The sequence below is a fragment of the Carassius carassius genome, chromosome 6, assembly GCF_963082965.1.
Source record: "Carassius carassius chromosome 6, fCarCar2.1, whole genome shotgun sequence".
Classification (NCBI taxonomy): domain Eukaryota; kingdom Metazoa; phylum Chordata; class Actinopteri; order Cypriniformes; family Cyprinidae; genus Carassius; species Carassius carassius.
The window spans coordinates 37,868,158-37,891,117 of record NC_081760.1 but is presented as its reverse complement, the minus strand read 5'-3'; the positions used below and the strand labels follow the sequence as shown (position 1 = coordinate 37,891,117).

The 22,960-nt window shown below is 38.7% G+C and overlaps 2 protein-coding genes across 3 annotated transcripts; both read left to right on the top strand.

The window, feature by feature from the left end:
* The first annotated feature begins 871 nt into the window (after positions 1-871).
* Positions 872-3,927, top strand: LOC132142849 (tubulin beta-4B chain-like). The gene is made up of 4 exons (XM_059553027.1): positions 872-1,031; positions 1,689-1,797; positions 2,009-2,119; positions 2,624-3,927. The coding sequence occupies exons 1-4, from the start codon at positions 975-977 to the stop codon at positions 3,679-3,681; spliced, it is 1,335 nt and encodes a 444-aa protein (XP_059409010.1). The 5' UTR covers positions 872-974; the 3' UTR covers positions 3,682-3,927.
* Positions 3,928-7,512: 3,585 nt separating this feature from the next.
* Positions 7,513-22,114, top strand: LOC132142848 (DENN domain-containing protein 1B-like). Of its 2 annotated transcripts, XM_059553025.1 has the most exons (23): positions 7,513-7,693; positions 8,698-8,762; positions 9,151-9,194; positions 9,923-9,972; positions 10,060-10,179; positions 11,427-11,496; positions 11,584-11,664; positions 11,747-11,821; positions 12,091-12,144; positions 12,821-12,931; positions 13,532-13,632; positions 14,300-14,345; positions 14,443-14,544; positions 14,624-14,749; positions 14,834-14,935; positions 16,760-16,850; positions 16,933-16,973; positions 17,219-17,269; positions 18,100-18,147; positions 18,231-18,350; positions 18,876-18,964; positions 20,016-20,223; positions 21,106-22,114. In XM_059553025.1, exons 1-23 carry the CDS (start codon positions 7,677-7,679, stop codon positions 21,853-21,855), a joined length of 2,562 nt encoding a protein of 853 aa, XP_059409008.1. In that variant the 5' UTR covers positions 7,513-7,676; the 3' UTR covers positions 21,856-22,114. The 2 variants fall into 2 exon arrangements, with proteins under 2 accessions (XP_059409008.1, XP_059409009.1); XM_059553026.1 differs by lacking the exon at positions 11,747-11,821.
* Positions 22,115-22,960: the final 846 nt, after the last annotated feature.

Here is a 22,960-nt window from a genome sequence, read left to right as displayed (position 1 = left end):
ACTATGCTCATTTATAATGTGTAAATTCGGCCTTCCGTCACAATCAGGAAACTTTCACCGTGTCTAGAACTGGCGCGAGCTGCCAGGCCCGTTTCTACGAGCTGTGTGTTAACAAAAGCAGTGCTGTCTACATTGGATGCGGCGTCGGGCACGCTACACGACAAATTACCAACAACTGATCGTGCGCGCGCTGTGTTTCTGACGCACTTCAAGCACTCGATGGGCGGGGGAAGATTAAAGAGCCAGACTTTTTTTTTTTTTTTGCTTTATTTGGTAGTATTTCGAATTAATGTTTTTTAAATAGTAGCCTATTATAAAAAAAAATATGTAAAAAAAACAAAAAAAATTCACTCGTTCACTCATTCTGGCGCCCCTATGGATGAGTGGCGCCCTTAGCATTTGCCTATACCGCCTATGCCGCGGGCCGGCCCTGCATACACGACTAACGTGGGGCAACGCGTCTCTAGGCCCGCGCGATACAGATACAACACATTGATCTCAAATCTTATAATGAAACATTCAGAACATTTTAATCTCCAGCCAGTTCAGAAACCTTACAAAGCCAGACAAAAAGAGATTCTTTCTAGAACCACTTAAGAGCGTTTATTTTTAACAACGTGTTAAAAAAAACTGTTATCATTGTGGAGATGAAAAAAAATATATATATATTTATTCTGTTCTATTTCCACATCGCTGCTAATTCACTTCACTGCATATAAAAATGCATAAAGGAATATACAACGGCCTCAGAGCTGAGGCTCGACAGGAGAAAGATGAAGGAGCGCTGGACCGTCTCATCCACTCCGTTGTCATGGAGATGGGATTGCGTCATAATGCAGCACGGCTGGAAGCAGGTTAACGGGAGCGCGCACTAGTCTCGGCGAGACAGTCGTCCTGAGAGAGGGTGTGATAACGAGCCGTTGAGATTTTACCTTTTCCAACCTCATTTTCGTCGCTCGACATCTGAGGTCAACATGCGCGAGATCGTGCACCTGCAGGCGGGCCAGTGCGGGAATCAAATCGGAGCGAAGGTAATCGAAAATAAAGAGGCTGTTATTTCAACACACCACCATTCGCTTCGATGTTTTATTATAATATCATATCATCAAAATATTGCTTTGAGCTTTTACTATCGCGAAATCGATTATTTTAGGTATGTCTTGCTTTGCAAATTGATTTGCATCCGTAAATAATGCGAAAGGGTCAGCGAGTTCTTCATTACGTCATAATAATTGAGAGGTGTGGCGGCTGTCTCGCGCTGCGTTGGAAGGCTCTCTCTCTCTCTCTCTCTCTCTCTCTCTCTCTCTCTCTCAATATTTGCCGTTGTTCTTGGGGTGGGTGCTCTTATGTTCCTGTTTTCCTTCTATGTAAGCCTTTAAATTTCCAACAAATTAACTCTTAACACAGTTTAAAAGAGTGTCTTGTTATGTTACATTGCCCTTGCTGGCATTTTGAACTAAAGAGATGTAGTCGGTTGTAGTCCAAGGGATGACGCGGAGCTAGACACACACACACACACACACACACACACATATATATATATATATATATATATATATATATATATATATATATATATATATATATATATATATATATATATATATATATATATATATTACTACAGTGAAATTTATCATAATGTGTTATCCCTGGTCCTCTTTTGTTTGTATTTTTTTCTCACTCAGTTCTGGGAGGTGATCAGTGATGAACATGGTATTGACCCCACTGGCAGCTACCATGGAGACAGTGACCTGCAGCTGGATCGCATCAGCGTTTACTACAACGAAGCCTCTGGTAGGCATATCACACAGGTTTAGCACAAGGGAACGTCACATGTCTGATACCTGGATTGAGCAATTTAATAAACTGTTATTAAGATTATTATTGAGGAGAAAGTTCAGCCTCTCAAATATACTTACAGATAAAGAATCTCCAAACAAAGAGCTACAACATACAAAAAAAACCTAATGTTTGAGGTTCATTCTCTGGTTGTCTGTTTTCTCAGGGGGAAAGTATGTCCCTCGTGCCATCCTTGTGGATCTAGAGCCAGGAACCATGGACTCTGTCCGCTCCGGTCCTTTTGGGCAGATATTCAGACCTGACAACTTTGTTTTTGGTAAATAATCACCTTCCGCTTGCATCTCATTGCATGCAAATACCTATATTTGACAAATGAGCTGCAGTAATTCATTTCTGAATGTTTAAGAGACCTCTGATATGGGTCTTTTACTTTCTTTTACTTCCGTGCAGAAATTAAGTTCGCACAAAACCCTCAGAGACCAAGGAACTGATATGCATTATATATATATATATAATATATATATATATATATATATAGACAGATAAATAGGACTTGTATTATATTAATTAGTACCTGTTCGCAGACTGTCCCTCGAATTCGTAAGAACAAAAAAATATTTACTTGCATGCATACATGTTTTGATTCTGGCAGAGGTTTTGAGCATTTCCTGTTCAAGATGGATTATCAATGAGGTGGTGTTTAAGGATTCTACAGTATGGATTTAAAACACTTTACTATAATGCAGTTTTCAAATATGCAGTATTTTAGTTAGCTAGTTTGGGTCATGAAGCGTTACTGGTTTTTGTGTCCTGCTCGTAGGTCAGAGTGGAGCTGGAAATAATTGGGCTAAGGGTCACTACACAGAGGGTGCTGAACTGGTGGACTCGGTGATGGATGTGGTCCGCAAGGAAGCCGAGAGCTGTGACTGTCTGCAGGGCTTTCAGCTCACGCATTCACTGGGAGGAGGAACAGGCTCCGGCATGGGAACGCTCCTCATTAGCAAGATCCGCGAGGAGTATCCCGACCGCATCATGAACACCTTCAGCGTGGTGCCGTCTCCCAAAGTGTCGGACACGGTGGTGGAGCCCTACAACGCCACGTTGTCCGTTCACCAGCTGGTGGAGAACACGGATGAGACCTACTGCATTGACAACGAGGCCCTGTACGACATATGCTTCCGCACTCTCAAGCTCACCACGCCCACGTATGGCGACCTCAACCACCTCGTCTCGGCCACCATGAGCGGCGTCACCACCTGCCTGAGGTTCCCCGGACAGCTGAACGCAGATCTTCGCAAACTGGCAGTCAACATGGTGCCCTTCCCTCGTCTGCACTTCTTCATGCCTGGCTTTGCTCCTCTCACCAGTAGGGGGAGTCAGCAGTATCGCGTGCTCTCCGTCCCAGAGCTCACCCAGCAGATGTTCGACGCTAAGAACATGATGGCTGCATGCGACCCGCGCCACGGCCGCTACCTAACTGTGGCCGCCGTTTTCCGTGGTCGCATGTCGATGAAGGAGGTGGACGAGCAGATGCTGAACGTACAGAACAAGAACAGCAGCTACTTTGTGGAGTGGATCCCCAACAACGTCAAGACCGCCGTCTGCGACATTCCACCTCGTGGTCTGAAAATGTCTGCGACATTTATCGGCAACAGCACTGCCATCCAGGAGCTGTTCAAACGCATTTCGGAGCAATTCACCGCCATGTTTCGCCGCAAGGCCTTCCTGCACTGGTACACCGGCGAGGGCATGGATGAGATGGAGTTCACCGAGGCCGAGAGCAACATGAACGACCTGGTGTCCGAGTACCAGCAGTACCAGGATGCCACTGCAGAGGAGGGAGAATTCGAGGAGGAGGGTGAAGAGGAGGCCGCCTGATCATCATCTCTCCACCTTAGCTTCCTCCCTCCATTTTTTGATTCATATGCCACATCATCTCAGTCTCCTCACAGTCCAGTGCTGTTAAACAGAGAAAGTCATTTCAAACTCCTGTCTGATTCTCATTTTAGCTTGTGTCTCATTTGCTTAAAATCACAATGGATTTACTGAATAAACACATGACAAATCTTCGTTCTATATGACTTTATGAACAAATGTTCTTGAAATAAATTTAACTGAACGTCAGTATTGTTTTATTATTAGTGGTGAAGTATAAATTAGTTCTGCTGCACAATCCACACTGTCCTGTGTCAATTATGTTGCAAAAAAACATTTAAAAGCGTTCCCTTAGCTGTCTAACAGCATTTGCCCAAACATTTGAAATGGTCAACCAAATTTAAAAAGGCAGGCCTGCCATTTCACAGAAGAATTGTAGCGCGAGACTTCAATTTAACCTTTAACGTTCAGAGAGTACCAGTTTAGAAGTAGCTGAACATGTAGGCTAATATTTAACAACATATTTTTTACAACAGAAATGTTAAACAAGTGACAGTAAGAGGCAAAACATGTAATATTTAACAATGGTTTAATGGCAGAAATTATAAACAAGTGACATTAATAATCAGAGATGCAAAGTATTTAATCTTTTTGTCAAGTTCTGATGATTTGAAGTGATTGATTTGCATAATGTAAGTCATAACTGAATGACGAGACAAGAAACAGGATCCATTTTCTTATTTCCAATTCCATATAATAAATAGACTATTACAGTGACAATTATGAGAATGAAAGAAATTGTGAGATATAAAGTCCTAATAACAAAGTCAGAATTATTTTTTATTTATTTTTTACTCTGGTCAAAATGAGCTTCCACATCAAGTTGAGAAATTCAATTTAGAATGTTCTTGGAATATCATCTAGGCCTAACCATTTTAAATAAGACTGTACTCGCCTTCAGAAGACCGGACATTTTCTACAAGTAAAATGCTGCTCCTCAAGTGAACACTAGAGGGAAACATTTCGCACAAAACAGGTACCAAAAATTGGAAGCGCATTCAGTGCAATGACAATATGAGTCAAAGGAACTGTCAGAACACTGTCAGAACAGTGTGAAAGAGTGTGTCTGTAAATAGGGCAGTTACCTGTTTGATCAGAACACATGCTGATCACTAGGGGTGTGCACGGATAGTCGAACATTCGAATATTCGTTCTGCTCTAATTATTCGATAAATAAAAATGATATTCGAATTTCGCAAAAAAAAAAAAAAAAAAAAAGTTCACAATAAAACCTAATTTGGTCACTTTCTGTGATTCTCCATGGAATATTTGAAGGTATATGCAAGCAAAAAATAATTAATGAATGAATAAGGGGCCATTCACATATCGCGCCTAATAACGCGTGGAAAAGGCTATGCGCGCCGCTTTCTCCTTCTTTGCAAGTACGGATTTGAAGCACAAAAAAATCGCTTTCAGTAGCTCTGCTACTAAATTTTTTTCAAAATGGCAATCCATATACAGCTACAGTATGATCAGCAGTTCCTTCATCTTGGCTGAGCTTTCAACGTTGTTACGGGAAAGGATGAAGCTGAATGTTTAGTTCTTGTCACATGACATGCGATGCGCTCTGAAAGTTGAGATGTTTTTAAACAATAGAAAAAAAGCAAAAAAGATTTGCTGACAGTTTAAAAGTTAAGTGTAAGCTACATTCTGTACAATAGCCTAATTGCTGCAGGCTGCTTTACGTTTTTTCTTTGTTCTTTGTTTTTACTTTTTTTTTTTTGCTTTTAATCTGTACTTTTGTTTGTTTGCACGCATTGTTAAAGGTTTTCAGCTACAAAACACGATGTGTAATGTTCAAGCTTATTGTGTGTAAGCTTGTTCAAAATGATGAAAAGAAATGTTGCTGAAAAATAACGTCTGACTCATTAAACTTAATTTAAATAAACGAATATTCGAATATTCGTTTTTTGTGAGCTCAATTGTTCGAATGTGATATTTGTGGAAAACGCCCATCCCTACTGATCACCCTTCACTAACAGAGATGTAGCAAACACATGAGCAATGATGATGAGAGCATAAAAACAAGAGTGGGAAAGCAGTGACTCAATAGAGAAAGTCTATTCCAGTGTTTCCTCTAACATGTGTTTATGTGTTTTCAACCACCACTAGGTGAAAGTGTGAGTGAATTTAGATAACATTTCAAACATTGAAAGCGAGACATTTTGAAATGTCATGCTAAATATTGGCTCATTTTGGATTTCATGAGAGCTACACATTCCAAAAAAGTTGGAACAGGTAGCAATAAGAGGCTGGAAAATTTAAATGCACACATGAGGAACAGCTGGAGGACCAATTTGCAACTTATTAGGTCAATTGGGAACATGATTGCGTATAAAAAGAGCCTCTCAGAGTGGCAGTGTCTCTCAGAAGTCAAGATGGACAGAACATCACCAATTCCCCAAAGCTGCGGCGAAAAATAGTGGAGCAATATCAGAAAGGAGTTTCTCAAAGAAAAATTGCAAAGAGTTTGAAGTTATCATCATCTACAGTGCATAATATCATCCAAAGATTCAGAGAATTTGGAACAATCTCTGTGTGTAAGGGTCAAGGCTGGAAGACCAAACTGGATGCCCATGATCTTCGGGCCCTTAGACGGCACTGCATCACATACAGGAATGCTACTGTAATGGAAATCACAACATGGGCTCAGGAATACTTCCAGAAAACATTGTCAGTGAACACAATCCACCGTGCCATTCGCCGTTACTGGCTAAAACTCTGTCTATCTAAATCTAATCAAAATTTGAAGTTCTTTGGGGAAAACTGAGGCGCCATGTCATCCGGACTAAAGAGGACAAGGACAACCCAAGTTGTTATCAGCGCTCAGTTCAGAAGCCTGCATCTCTGATGGTATGGGGTTGCATGAGTACGTGTGGCATTGACAGCTTACACACCTGGAAAGGCACCATCAATGCTGAAAGGTATATCCAAGTTCTAGAACAACATATGCTCTCATCCAGACGTCGTCTCTTTCAGGGAAGACCTTGCATTTTCCAACATGACAATGCCAGACCACATACTGCATCAATTACAACATCATGGCTGCGTAGAAGAAGGATCCGGGTACTGAAATGGCCAGCCTGCAGTCCAGATCTTTCACCCATAGAAAACATTTGACGCATCATAAAGAGGAAGATGTGACAAAGAAGACCTAAGACAGTTGAGCAACTAGAAGCCTGTATTAGACAAGAATGGGACAACATTCCTATTCCTAAACTTGAGCAACTTGTCTTGTCCCCAGATGTTTGCAGACCGTTATAAAAGGAGGAGGGGATGACACACAGTGGTAAACATGGCCTTTTTTTTTTGAGATGTGTTGATGCGAAATGATACATTTTCTCAGTTTAAACATTTAATATGTCATCTATGTTGTATTTTGAATAAAATATAGAAATTTGAAACTTCCACATCATTGCATTCTGTTTTTATTCACAATTTGTACAGTGTCCAACTTTTTTGGAATCGGGTTTGTAAAAATAATATAAAAGTATAACAACATAGAATAGAACTATATGTATATGAAATAATAAGTGCATAAAATGTTACATATAAAAATGATTGAGCATTTTGCAATTCTACCTTTGTGTCTAAATAAAATGAAAGAGTTTCTGAAACCATTCAACCTAAAGATTAGACTTGATCTTCCAAAAGACAAAATATTCTAGTTCTTACTGAGAATATGTGATTATAAAGTGGATATTATAGTGTCACTAGACCGGCAAAAGTCATGTAGGCCACACACACACACACACACAAACAGAGAGATCAGGAAGTGCTGACTTAAGTTGTGTGCTAGTTGGCGGAATTGGCTGTTTGATGTGAGGATGTGTGTGTGCAGGAGTATGTATGTTGAAGCATGTTAATAAAGGATCTAATGACTTTGGTCTGCTGACACACTGGACACCCCTGAATGGGCCCTAATATACAAGTGCATCATGGGCTCCAGGATAAAGTAAGAATCTCTCTGTTTGTCTGTCGATTTCTCTCTGTTTGCTCACTTTGTGGTCTGCTACTTACTTCCTCTTCCTCGCTCAGTTGTTCTCGGATGCGAGGTTTTCTATCATGTCACAATTCGGTGAATAAACTCAAAAAACACAAAAACAGCAACATTTGGAGAGTTTTGAGTTGACATCTGCAGGAGAAGAGAAGGAGAGCTTACAAACCTTTACTCGCAGAGGCATCACTTCTCCGTCCGTCATCATTTCTGCTGGCTGTGAATATACATTGTGTCCTCAAATCTGCTTCACTTCTGAATGTCACTGAATTTGAAAAATATCAGATCGAGTATCTCTATGTGCACTTTTCTTCATTGGTTCTTAAGTCTCGATGTGCTTGAATCAGCTGCTGTTTTGGTGATTTTTAGTGGAAGTTCACACAGGTATGGAGAATCACACTAACTATCATTATGTAAACACAAACATACATCTTCAACACGACATCTACTGGTTTCTCATCTCTTGGGAAGGGAAACTAATGAATAAGATCTTGTATGACTCAATTGCAGTCAGATTTTTCTCCTGGGAAACAACGCCTCAAACAGTGCTTCGATCTGACAAATCCTGCGCTTAAAGATCTGTGTGAACATTGTTCATCAAATTCTTGAGAGTTTGTCATTTAAAAATCTTGTTTGATTGGTTTAGCAGACAGACATGCTGTTAAGATCATTACATTTTCATAATTATATTTTAGACAGATGGTCAAACTCATGACTGGAAATATTTTCTGACAATGCACGTCTTCTAATTTAGTAGTCAACCACATCCTGCTCATGAAGCACCATCTTGAGATATTGTGAGAAGAAATAGCAGAAAATGATTCAGAGCTGATCACTCATATTCAGTCGCTGGTCATTCTGACAGTGTTTATTCGCCACATCAGTCATGTGTAACGTTTTTCTGGTGTGATTTGTTAGTTTTATTATGATGACTGTTTTGCACATGGTTTTATTGTTCTCAGAGAAAACCCCGAAAAAACATTCTACTGGTTCTTTCAAGCCTCATGTCCAATCGCCAGAGATAAAGGTGGGTACCACACACACACACACACACACACACTAACTAACTGATGTAATAAACACACACTTGCAAACTGTCTCTTCTGAGAATGGCTCTTCCTGTCACATGACTAAACCAGAAAAACCACACAGCAGGGCAGATACATATTCGTCAGAATGAGAAAAGCCTGAGGAACTAGTTAGTATGCTGTGATCTGTATACTACGGGTGAAATGAAGCACACTGACAGTCTAAAGAGAGGTGGGACTGCCAGGGTTGGACCGGGTCTAGATGAGGTCTGGCTGAGCCGGACTGGTTACCCTGCGTGGCTAACTTTGACCTGACTTTAACCACATCCTCTAGTTGAGAAATGAGCTGACCCGTTTGTGTGTGTGTGTGTGTTTCTATTCGAGTAGATCCTGATGTTCTGTTTCAGTTCCCTGAAGACTTTAATGATGAGGTTAGTACTTGAGAATCACTGTGGTTCTTTCCTGTTTGTATTTATTTTTATTAAAGAATATATAAAAATGAATGGAAACACTGCATAAATAAACGATTGCATGAACAAATAGATGCACAATTAAATAAATAAAGTCTCTGCTTATCATGATGTTTAGCATAATGTTTGCATAATTAAAAATTTTAAGAATTAGGGAAAATTCTAATAAATATAATCCAATGCACAAATAAATAACTGCATGTATAAATGCATGTAAAACAAACCAATCCTCTGCTAAACAATTGAATACATATGTTTAAGGAAAATTATAAACAATAAATGCAACAATAAGGTTCCTAATCTGATTCATTCGAGATGTTATTTTAAAGAAAAAAAGTTTCATCTTTCATCAATTTTTTTTCAGTTTCTGCAACAACTTTGCTTATTCAGTGACAGCCCTAATGTCAATCAATTGTCAAATAATATGAGTCCATGGAACAGTATCAGATATTGAACTTAAAACTATTTATCAGTGGGTGCACTCTTAAAAATAAAGGTTCTTTATTGGCATCAATGGTTCCACAAAGAACCTTTAACTTTCATGACATCTTACCATTCTTTATAGTGAAAATAAGGTTCTTCTTTAGATTTTTAAATTGTTCTAAATAATTTTTTTCTTACTCTTTTAAGATCTGTTCACTGAAAGGTTCTTTAAAAAAAAAAAACGTGTTTGTTCTATTCTCACACAGGAGGCTCTGCAGTCTTTGCCTCGCTTCTGCTTCCCTTACGACATAGAGAGGTGAAAATCATTAATTGATGATTAAAGATGGATGCTCAAACCTTCTTACCTTATATGAGAGATAAACTGAGGCTGGTTGGTTGACAGGGTGAAGGACACTGTTGCTGTGCAGCACTTTACATTCGTCTTGACCGATCTGGAAGGATGCCAGCGCTTCGGTTTCTGCAGACTCACATCCAGCTCTCAGACCTGCTTATGCATCCTCAGGTCGCAAACGCACAAAATACACCCAAAAACAAATGATTGTTGACTGGTTCTCATTTGTGAAGCCCCTTTGATTGATTAAAGGGGTCATTTGATGTAATTTCAAGTTTTCTTTTCTCTTTTAAGTGTTACAAGCTCTTGGTGCATGAATAATATCAGTAAAGTTGCAAAGACTAAAGTCTCAAAACCAAAGAGATATTCTTTATCAAAGTTAAGACTCGTCCACACATTTCTGTGTGAGTGGCCTATAACGTGATGTTTTATTAACACATTTCAGGAAGAGCATGCACAGATTATCAACACGGCTAATTCACCATCAGTAATCACATCCTCTATCCAACCACCAAAAGAGAGAACCACTATAAATAATTATAGCAGCCTTACCTTCATTCTCTCTAGTCTTTCAGGATCCCTCCACTATCCTCACCGTCAACCCATTCCAGGGGGAGCACTCCATGTTTGGGCCGATGCCGAGCTCAGACCCCTCCACCAAATGCGCATGCTATTCTTCTCGCTTTATTATCTGCAAGGCGTCTGTTTCTATAAAGTTAGACAATTCCATATTTGCAAGCACAGTATGACACTTGTGTCTCACATTATGCAAGTACGTTTACATATGAAAAGGATTTGCCACTGATGTTTCAAACAACAGTTTTGAGCAGATCATAAATGCAGACATGGTATTATATTCATGCAGCATGATACAATAAAACAGCGGAAGTCATTATAATCAGTAATTATGTCCCCATTGAATACAAGAAATGCCTCATTTGTAATGGGTTTTATTGTTTCTGTCTTGTCATGCCGGGACATACGTCATCACAGTATGGTGATGGGCGTAACATTTCCATCACAAACTTGAGGCATTCATCCAATCACAACACACTGGATAGCTGGCCATTCAGAGCACACATCGCTTTTCAGACAGATGAGCTTTGTAAAAAATTATGCATTACAGAAAGGCGGGCCATAGAGAATAAATAATAATGTACATTATGTGGAAAATAAGTGCTTTTAAACGCATAAACACATTTCATTACTCCAAATACACTAAATAATGTTCTTTTTAGCAACATCATATGACCCCTTTAACAGTTTGCTTCTCATGGCCACAATCAATTTCACTTTTAGTTTTCCGGTCTCATTATTAGGTGTATTTCAGAGTTATAACCTGATTTTACATTTGAATAGTTAGCTCTAATTACACAGTTGTTTGACCAGACTAAAGTGTGGTTACTCTCTCAACACAGTTATTTGCCCTGGTTTGAGGTCTTCTACAAACTTCTGAACAATCTGGCTGACTACTCAACGAAAGGACAGGTATGATTTTAATGGTCTCCAGATGATTTTACACATTTATAAAGCCATTTATCTAACACCATTTCATCCATTCAAATGCTTGGCCAGACCAAGGAGATGAAAGAGCTGCTGTCGGTCCTCTACAAACACCCCGTGCCTCCGGCCAATGGCTCCATCACGCTGCAGATGGTAAGTGCTCATTGGCTGGTGGAGGTTCCATTTATGACATCATGTGTGACATCACAATCAGGTTGGTGTGTTCTTCACTGAGGGAGGGAAGCTAATGATTGGAAGTGAGATGACTGGCATCTGTGGACATGCCCCTAAAGGGGAGGAGTCAGAGGGGGTGAGTCCGTATCCACATTAAAACCAGCCGACCGGACTAAACCTTCACTCCAGTGTCTAATAAATCCTAATACAATCCATAGTGTGAAATCAAACTAATCCAGCTTCCACAACTAACCCTGGATCCCTAACAGTGCTTAACTAAAACATTAATGGGTCCTTGAAAAATTGCAAAGCATTCATCTAAAGCCTTGAGGCAGACTAACTCGGAGGCCTTGCTTTCATGGTACTGACTGTTTATGTTTGGTGAATGATGTTTCTCTCCATCAGATCCCATACTTTATCGCACCAGATCCCAAAGCCCTGCCCTCTATTCCAGAAAGTGTGAGTTCTTCAATATTTCCATTTAGGTTTTATTATGTGTGGTTTATATATTTAAAGGCATAATTTATGCCTGAATTTTCAGCATTATTACTCCAGTCTTAAGTGTCACATGATCCTTTAGAAATTATTCTAATATCAAGGTTTCCCATATGAAATATGAAATATGAAATATGAAGCAGCACAACTTTTAACATTTATAATAATCAAAAATATTTCTTGAGCAGTAAATCAGTATATTAAATCATTATATCTATATCATTATATATATATATATATATATAAAAAAAAAAAAAAAAAGAAAAAAAAAAAAAAAAAGAAAGAAAAGTGAAAGGACATTCAGCCAAGTATGGTGACCCATACTCAGAATTTGTGCTCTGCGTTTAACCCATCCGAAATGCACACACACAGAGCAGTGAACACACACACACACACTGTGAACACACACCCGGAGCAGTGGGCAGCCATTTATGCTGCGGCGCCCGGGGAGCAGTTGGGGGTTCGATGCCTTGCTCAAGGGCACCTAAGTCATGGTATTGAATCATTATATATATATATATATATATATATATATATATAATAAAAAAAATAAAATACATATATATTTCAGAATATTTTCTTTTTTTCCCCTTAATTTTCCCAAACATTTGACCAGTATGTTTGTCTGTCTGTGTATCAGAGGAACCTGACGGAGCTGGTGGTGGCGGTGGACGTGGGTAACCTATTGCAGCTCTTCGCCAGCATGTTGTTCGAGAGACGAATTCTCATTTACTGCAGCAAACTCAGCACTGTGAGTTCAATATGCAACAGCCTTTGTGAATCAGAACTGATCATGCTTGGTTCACAAGGCTACCACAACAGTAGTAGTATGGTGCTAGCAACACCAAAGTCATGGGTTCGATTCCCAAGGGAATGCATGTACTGAAATTCCTTGAATATAGTGTAATTCACTTTGGATAAAAATGCATCCTGCCAGTTCATAAAAAGCGTCCATTTAAAAGCAACTCTTTCAAGTGCTTTATGATATTAACAAGCACAACACACATCCTTACCTTGATGACCATTTGGGAATTGCATACGTGCAACTTCTCACACTGACCAAGCAAACTGAAAAATGTCAAATGGATTTGGTTCCTCATCAGAAAACCCTACTGTGAAAACGCCTTAACACCTAACCAGGAGTGACATAATGAATCTATACGCGACAAATCACAGTTTTTGTCCCAACCAGCCGCAGCACATTGTTCGGTTTCAAATGAAAAAAAAGGATTCACTTTCACTGATGGCAGATCACTAGTAAACCAAATGTATTGCGTTGCTTTGAGTCAGAATTCAGCTCCATTAAACATGCACCAATCAGCAATTAATAGTTTTGTTTGTGTGTGTTTAGCTGACGGCCTGCATACACGCATGTAACGGGATGCTGTACCCAATGTACTGGCAGCACATCTTCATTCCAGTGCTGCCGCCTCATCTGCTGGACTACTGCTGGTGAGACACACACACACACACACAGTACAAAATCTAAATTTATATACTGTAGCACATTTAAAAGAGCAGAAGTTGAAGTGCTGCACATTTTTGAAAAAAATAAGCTGTAGCAGTGGTGTCAGTACCAGGGTCCTCAGAAAACTTCCAAAACCATGAATTAAATTCACATTATTATTAATATATATATATATATATATATATATATATATATATATATATATATATATATATATATATATATATATATATATATATATATATAATATGTTCAAAACTAACTTAAAATGATAGACACCCAAGAAATCTTTCTTTCTCTTCATTTCTTTCTTATATTTTGAGGGGGCTTTAAATTAAAAGGGTTCAAAATCACCAAGCTACAAAAGTCTTCAATAAGAAAAACTTACAAAATACAATTTTATTTACAAGCAGCAACCTGTGTTGACCAGTACTGATCAAACGTGGCTTTTTTTGGGTAGAATTGAACTTTTCATTGAGTTTAATTGAGTTTAATTTGGTTTACTAAAACTTTTTAGTTTGTTGAACAATATGGTAAAAAAAAGTACACTGAAGTAAAAATAACATATTAGATACATAATATATACATATACGATAATTAATCACACACACACACACACGCTGCCTAATTTCACTCATTTCATTATTTTAGTGCACCGATGCCGTACCTCATCGGAATTCACTCCAGCCTGGCAGAAGTAAGACGCTTCCCTCTTCCTATGGTTTCTTTCACACCAGCCCTTTGTCACACAAACACTCACATTACAGTTCGTTCTGTGTGTTTGTGTGCGGCAGAGAGTAAGGAGTCGCGCTCTGGAGGACGTGGTCATACTGAACGTGGACACCAACACCCTGGAGTCGCCCCACGAGGACCTGAAAAAGATCCCGGCCGATGTGGTGAGACTCTTTTCCTCCTCGCAGATCTCTGACACACAAAGGATGACGACGAGGTTTACGACGAACTCTGTTGCTGCAGGTGGCGGGACTGAAGGTCAGGCTGAAGAGACAGGCAGCGTCGGCCGGGTCAGGGGTCGCGCACGCTTTCCTCCGAGCGCAGGCTCTGCTGTTCGGAGGATACAGAGATGCCTTACAGTCACCTGCCGTGAGTGACACACATCCACATAAAAAAACATTACCTTGAGTTTTCTAAATGCTTACTGCAGTGCTCCTCTCTCGTATGTTGAAGGAAGGGCCGGTCGTGTTCTCCAATGAGTTGTTTCTGAGTCATAAGTCTCAAAGCATGCGGGAGTTTCTGGAGAGCGCGGTTCACCTGCAATGCTTCAAAGAGGTAACTGCAAACACACAGCCACAACATCAGAAGTTTTCTTTAGGCAACACACTACAGGCCATTGTTATTTCATGCTATTTCAATTTTTTGTTTCCATGTCAATGAAATGAAACAAGAATTTTATGCCTGAATTTTTCGAATGTTCATATATTTTTCTTCTGGAAATATATGCAAATTGGCACATTAAACTAGTGCCTTATTAGTACTGGCAAATTGTTAAGACCAAAAATAAAACCATTAACAGTTTTTGTTTACATAATATATGTGTGCACTCTGTATATTTATGTATACATTAGGGCTTTTATTGTTAATGCATGTGATACATTTTTGCAATTAATGCAAAATTACTGAAGCACAATTTCTATCCTAACCCTTTACCCAATTTTGCTTCTCTGCTTGCGACCAGATAATTTTAAGACGCTAAACTCTGGTATTTCCAAGTTTTTAGTATAATGATCCCATAAGTGAATGTATTGCTTTTGGAGTTTTCTAAGTGTCCTTTTTTGGAAAGACATCTCAATTTATCTTGGAAAAAAAAACTTGCAGATTTTTTAGAATCACCCTTCAAACTTTACTTTGCTGGATATAGCAAATGATGACAAAAATAAACATTTGAAGCAAGATAAATGGTCTATGAAATATGCGATAAATTGCGATTGATTACAGTAAAAGGGTTTGATTAGTTAGATAAAAAAATAATTAAGACAGCCCTAGTATAAATAGTATAAATAAAAAAATGTAATAATTATTTTTGTTTATACTGTATATAAAATACTATATTTATAATATAAATTATATATGAATATAAATTTACATGTAAATATTAAAAAATATATATATATATGCATAATAAATATACAACTCGCTTATATTATGTAAACAAAAACATTTCTTTTGGATGTGATTCATCGCGATTAATCATTTAACAGCACTAACTTAAACATTTAAGAAAACTTGTAATACAAAACAATTGTCTAAATGTACTGCGATTGATTAACTGGAGAAGTATGGTGGAATATATTAGTTAATTCCACCTATGTTTTGGAAGAATACAACCAAAAATAATTTACTCACCCATCATGTTGACCATATTGTTCCAAACCCACATGGCTTCCTATTTCCTGTGGAGCCTTTTTTTTTCGTGGATATGTTTTGAAGAATGTTAATGCTGCTCTTTTGCTTTGAATAAGGTCTGAGGATGTTGAGATTAAAACTTTAAAACACACCCAAATGTACTTCAAGTTTTCTGAAGTATTACGATCGCTCGTGTGAAAAAAGCATTGGCAACTTGAGCATCCAAATACTGTATTCCATTTTCACAAGACTGGTCACAAAGTATGCATCAAACCAATCTTTTATATAGTATAGCAAATGGAATTTGAGTTTCACAATGGAGGGCAAAATAATAAGAGAAAGAGACATTTAAAAAAGTGAAAAGTGACGTGACATTCAGCCAAGTATGGTGACCCATACTCAGAATTTGTGCTCTGCATTTAACCCATCTGAAGTGCACACACACAGAGCAGTGAACACACACACACACTGTGAGCACACACCCGGAGCAGTGGGCAGCCATTTATGCTGCGGCGCCCGGGGAGCAGTTGGGGGTTCAGTGCCTTGCTCAAGGGCACCTAAGTCGTGGTATTGAGGGTGGAGAGAGAACTGTACATGCACTCCCCCCACCCACAATTCCTGCCGGCCCGGGACTCAAACTCACAACCTTTCGATTGGGAGTCCGACTCTCTAACCATTAGGCCACGACTCCCTAAACAGGCTATGCCATGTTCCATGGTATCTTCCATTATAATCACATTTTGTTCTCAGTTTATTGACGGCCGGCTGAAAATGCTGAACCAGGGCAAAGAGCCAGATGATGTGTTTGACGAGGAGGTGCTTCAGTGTGGAGCTTCATCCGGTGTGTCTTTATGTTCATTACAGAATCAGACTTGTTTTTTTGTTTGCTCATTTTAACCCCTTCTGCTTGTGATTCCTCTCAGGTAGCTCTAAATTGCGTCGGCAATTGGTGGGAAACTTAAAGGTACGTTTTACTCATACAGGATGTATGAACAAGGTTATGGCAGACAACCATACAACTCTTACAGCATACACACTATTCTCATTATACACTGATTACATATATGATCTAGTACAGTAATGTTCAGTTTACACCAGAGCGTGCTTGACCTTCCATTTCTGCTCTGACAAATTAACTAGAATTGGATTAGAAATTAAACTTGGATTAAAAACAAAAACAACAAAAAAAAACACTTTCTTTTCCCACAGAAAGGGGGTGGAGCCCTGATTGTGACATGGAAGTCTACAGCTAACAAAGCAGTGAGTATTTATACACTGCTGTTCAAAAGTCTGGAGTTGCAAAATGTTTTTGAAAGAAGTCTCTTTTGCTAACCAAGGCTGATTTTATTTGAACAAAATACAGTAAAATTATGTGAAATATTATTATAGTTTAAAATAATTACTTTCTAATGTATGTGACTATATAATTTATTGCTGTGAGCAATGCTGCATTTTCAGCATCATTACAGAAATCCTTCAGAAATCCTTTTAATTGGCTGATTTGCTGCATATTGAAAACAGTTGTGCTGACTTATTTTTTGTGGCAACCATGATACATTTTATTTTTCAGGATTCTTTGATGAATAGAAAGTTCAAAAGAACAACATTTTATTTAAGTAGAACTCTTTTGTGACATTATAAATGTCATGTACTGTCAATCTTGGTCAAATGAATGCATCCTTGCTAAATAAAAGTCCTAAGTACTACATGAGAGTTTGACTCCTAAACCTAAGGTTGTGGGTTCGAGTCTCGGGCCGGCAATACCACGACTGAGGTGCCCTTGAGCAAGGCACTGAACCCCAACTGCTCCCCGGGCACCGCAGCATAAATTATGCCCACTGCTCCGGGTGTGTGTTCACACTGTGTGTGTGTGTGTGTGTGTGTGTGTGTGTGTGTGTGTGTGTGCACTTTGGATGGGTCAAATGCAGAGCATGAATTCTGAGTATGGGACATACTTGGCTGTATGTCATGCCATGTCACTTAAAAAAAAAACATTTGAAGTGTAGTTTATGTTTATAATGTTAATTTAGAATGCACTTTTGATTATTATTACATATTACATACTTTCCATATGGTTTCCATTTTTTCAGACCAAATATCATAGCAAATTTGGGCTGAAAAACCTCCTGTCATCAAAGGTGAGTTTATATTCCTTAAACAGCATATAATAAAAAATGTGGTTTGTGTGTGTATATTACATTTTTGGGATTTTTCCTTTCAGGACCAAGCCGAACCTCATATGCTACAGAGGGGCGGGTCTGTGTGTGGAACGCACACGTATCGCCTCATCCAATCAGATTGCCTTCAGAACCGTCTACCAATAACACAGCACTTCGGCAGGGTGAGTGACACCTGAAGGCATCTACACTAACCATAAAAGGATATTATAAAGATAACATACTGTAAGTTATCTGTCAAAGGTTTGGGGTATCTTCTGCTCACCAAGGCTGCATTTATTTGATCTAAAAATACAGTTAAATCAGCAATATTGTGGAATATTCAAATAACTGTTTACTAATAGATTATATTGTAAAATTTAATTTATTTCTGTGATCCGCGCATCATTACCCCAGAAATCGTTAGATTTGCTGTTTAATTATCATCAATGTTGAAAACAGTCGTGGTACTTTAAATGTTTGTGGAAACTGTGATGCTTTTTTTTTCTTAAATGAATAAAAAGGTCAAAAGAACAACAATTATTTGAAATAAAAATTATACACTTCTACACATAATTACTACACTAATACTAATGTGTTTATAATTCCTGGCTCCATCTTGTGTTCAACCACAGTACGGCACAGGCACTTAACATTTTAAATACGGTTTGTCTGTTTTCTTATACTTTCTGTGCTGCTTTGTTTCTCAGTCTCGACCACGGCGGCCGACACACAAGAATCCCAGCTACCAGGGCAATGAGGAACAGACAGAGGACGACAACACCGGCTATGAGGACAGGTGAGATGAGAGAACAGAGATGTATGGGAGGCCGTTTGAGGCGAAACCCTTTGAAAACTTGTGATACACACTGAAACACTTGCGATACTCACTGAAACACTTGCGATACACACTGAAACACTTGTGCGTATAAGTGAAACACTATATATCTGTGCAAATATATAAAAACTTTGAAACATTCTCGCGTGTGAGAGAGCATTAACATTTTCAGTGTGTCCGGAAGTCGTTTCATTGCAACCGGAAGTTATACTACTTCTTCTTCTTCGGTTTTATGGTGGGTAGCACCACAGTTAGGTGCATTATCGCGAATTCTGTGAACCAGAATTTACCCTTTCAAAACGTGAGAAAAAAAATAATAATATAAAAAAAAAAAAAATATATATATATATATATATTTTTTTTTACATAAATACAATTAAACCCACTAACTGGAAGTTATAGCTCAAATATTCTCCTCATATATTCGGACTAAATGAACCGAAGGACACGGGAAAGAAAGTGTAAAAAAAAAAAGAAAAAAAAAAAATCAGAATTGGCAATAAAACACGAGTGATCACATACGAAAAAGCCTAGTGTAAAGAATAACAACAAATACCTCATTTTTTAAACAAGTTTGGAAGGAGCCATATACGTGGAGAATATTTGAGCTATAACGTCCTGTTGCAATGAAACGACTTCCGGACACACTGAAAATGTTTATGCTCTCTCACACGCGAGAATGTTTGAAAGTGCAGTCTTTGTGCAGGCACAACAGTACGTAGGCGATTACAGGGCATATGCAAAGAGTTTCTATGTAACAGCATGTCTTTCATATATTTGCAAAGATATATAGTGTTTCACATGTATGCGCAAGTGATTCACTTGTACGCACAAGTGTTTCAGTGTGTATCGCAAGTGTGTCAGTGTGTATCCCAAGTGATTCACTTGTACACGCAAGTGTTTCAGTGTGTATGACAAGTTTTCAATGGGTTTCGCCTCAAACTGCCTCCCATAGAGATGCATAGATGCTTTGCTGCTTCATGTGTGTTTTACAATGCATTTTGCTTCCCAGTGCAACAGAAGGCCCTGAGCAGTGCTCTGCCAGCAGCGACTTACAGGAAGATGATGATCTGTCTCTGTTGGCCGACCCGGAGGAGATGGACCTGCTCGGAGAGATCTTTGACACACTGAGTGCCCAGAGCTCCAGAGAGCCGGGTTTACTGTACAGCACACGCAGCCTCGACCTCTTCAGCTCCGACAGCAGTGACTTCATCTCTCATGTAAGGCCTAGATCCTCTCACACATTACATCTAAACGGTGCTGGACGGGGCGTCTGACATGATCTGCTACAAACAGTTCCATTCATTCTTTAACACTGGAATCACAGTCAGAAGGCATTTAACCCTGTATGGTATTCATTATAACAGTGGAATATTTTTCACATGGTATTTTCTATATAAATTACATTTAATAATAGGAACATTTCTTCTAATTAGAAAAAAATATACAGGAATTGGGTAACTGTTACTAAATGGCATGTCTGTACCACAATGGAAAATGGGCCATTTGTTTAAATGATCCATTTCTGCTTGATTTAATATTTTTTAATAGATGCATTTTTACACATTGAACTTCTAATTGAGTAGATCATTATCATGGGTTCCTCAATACTCCCCCAAAAACACCTCAGTGTTTATTTCATTTTATTTATTTTTTATACTTGGTAAACTTGTTTTATTAAAAGTTTTTAATTTTATTCATTTAAGAAGCACTTATGTTGGGGTCTTTTAGATAAAATAACTCATGTGGCCTAAAACAGCATATGACTGCGTAGTTAAAGTCAGACCTTTTCTTTACAACTATATATATATATATATATATGTGTGTGTGTGTGTGTGTGTGTGTGTAAGGTGAAAAAGTGAGTGCATCATTACATTTCTATAGGGCTACATATTTATGGTGAACTAAGAAAATAAAATGGTTTTGCTGCCTAAAAAACAAGAAAGGCTTCACTTATTTAGAGATTTAGTGTTATGTCAGCCTTACCCTTACCTGACTGCTGTTGAATTTTAAAAACTTGACATGTTGCAGAAATAGTCCAGCACCGGAAACCTGTTGGTGGGAAAAGTTTCCACACTCTCACCATTTCATTTCTTTTTCAGAGGAGTTTGGCCAACCCAAGTCAGGAGAGTCTAAGTACCTCTTTTGGAAACAGTGGGAGTCTTGCGAGCTGGGAGGAGGACCTAGAGGAGGGGCCTGGTGATGAGGGGGAGGAGCCTGCTGTCCTGACTGACAGTCCAGAAAATGAGCTTAACGAATTAGAGAAGGACTTGACAGAGCTAGGGGTAAATCTGTGTTCAGATCTACGAGCTCTAGAAGGGGCTTCACTGGATCCTCAAGTGGGTTCTCAAGAGGTGCAAGAGGACAGCTGGTCGAAAAATGATAAACAAATGAATGGAACAATGGAGGAAAGCTCGGAAACTGAGACAGTAATTGAAGAGAGTACAGAGACACAACCTGACAAAGAAGAAGAAAGTCAGAAAGAGCATAAGACGACAAATGATTTGGGCGCAAACGGACCTACAAATGAAGGCATCACCTCTGCTGTTTCTCTCAATGTAAAGATAGACACAAGAGAAGAGCCAGATAAGAAGAGCGTTGAACCTCCATCACCGAAAGTCTTGTCTACCGTAGCTCTGTTCCAGTCCAAGTCCTTGACTGACTCTTCTGGTTCCCGAGGGCGGGATAAATCTCTAAAATCTCCCACAAGCACAGACAAAATCACCGTGGGACCAATGACGGGCCTGCAAACTGAAGAACAAAGTACAAAATCGCCAATTTCATCAACTTCAGAAGAGCAAACTCAGGCCCCTATTAAGGTCTCAGAGCTGAAGAAGAGATTTGAACATTAGACCATCATAAATCAAGCATATTGAAGCAAAACAATACTCAAGGACTAAAAATGACTTCTTTTTTTTGATTCTCAATTACAAGTCTTCATTTTGATTTTTGTGAAGAAACATTGCTCAATGAGTCAAACAAGATAAAATTACTCTTTCTTGGATTGAGGTTGATGTTCCATACTGAACTTTGTGTTTGTGGAAGGAAATTGGTCTCATGTATCTGCTGGTTAAAACTCAACACCAACATCAGTCAATAAAGTCGATTCAAAGGCAGTGCAAATTGGATTTTTTTTTTTTTGGATGATGCACCCTGAACGTGCATTGAAGTAAATCAATAAAGAAAGCCCACACGTTTTATCCAAATATCTTTAATCATTTATTAAAAGCTTAACAGAGAGTGCAGTGCACCGGCTGCTAACTTTGAGCAAACACTGACACAGTCAAAACCAAAAACTCTTTAATGACACACTTTGAACAGTTCACAAAACTGAGGACAAGGCTGTTGACTCACAAATGCATTTTAATTAATCATCCACAGTTACACAGTCACTTCATCACATGATGATCAACGTTACAGACATTACAAAAATGAAAATCTAATAGAAAACAACATTTGGCAAAGTGCAATATTTTTCTCTCTCTACCTTTGAAAAAACTGCAACTTAATCTTAATGTAGGATATTTAAAGTATTCAGTATGATAATGGTAAACTGTTTTGGAGGTGAAGCTGCCATGTCTCCTCCACAAAGACTCTCAGGTGAGTAAACTTAAAGTACAGATATGGTAAACAAAGTCAAACAGGTTTGGCCGTCCATCTTAATCATCTGGCTTCTTTACTTTTGATAAACACACTTGGCAGTGTCTTCAGATGTCCCAAGTTGTGACAGCCAATGAAAGCATTCTAACATCTCAGTCAAAAGCATCAAATAAATACCCACCACCACTTTAAACGTTCTCCATGCATGACCCTCCACTTGTTTGTCAGGACTGCACCTGTGCGTATCAACACAAAGTCATAATGAAAGTTCTGTTCAGGTTTAGCAGAACCTAAACGGTTCTGTGGTTTCAGCATCTTTTCTGAGGGCTGCATTCAGATCAGTCTCTCCTCTTTGGG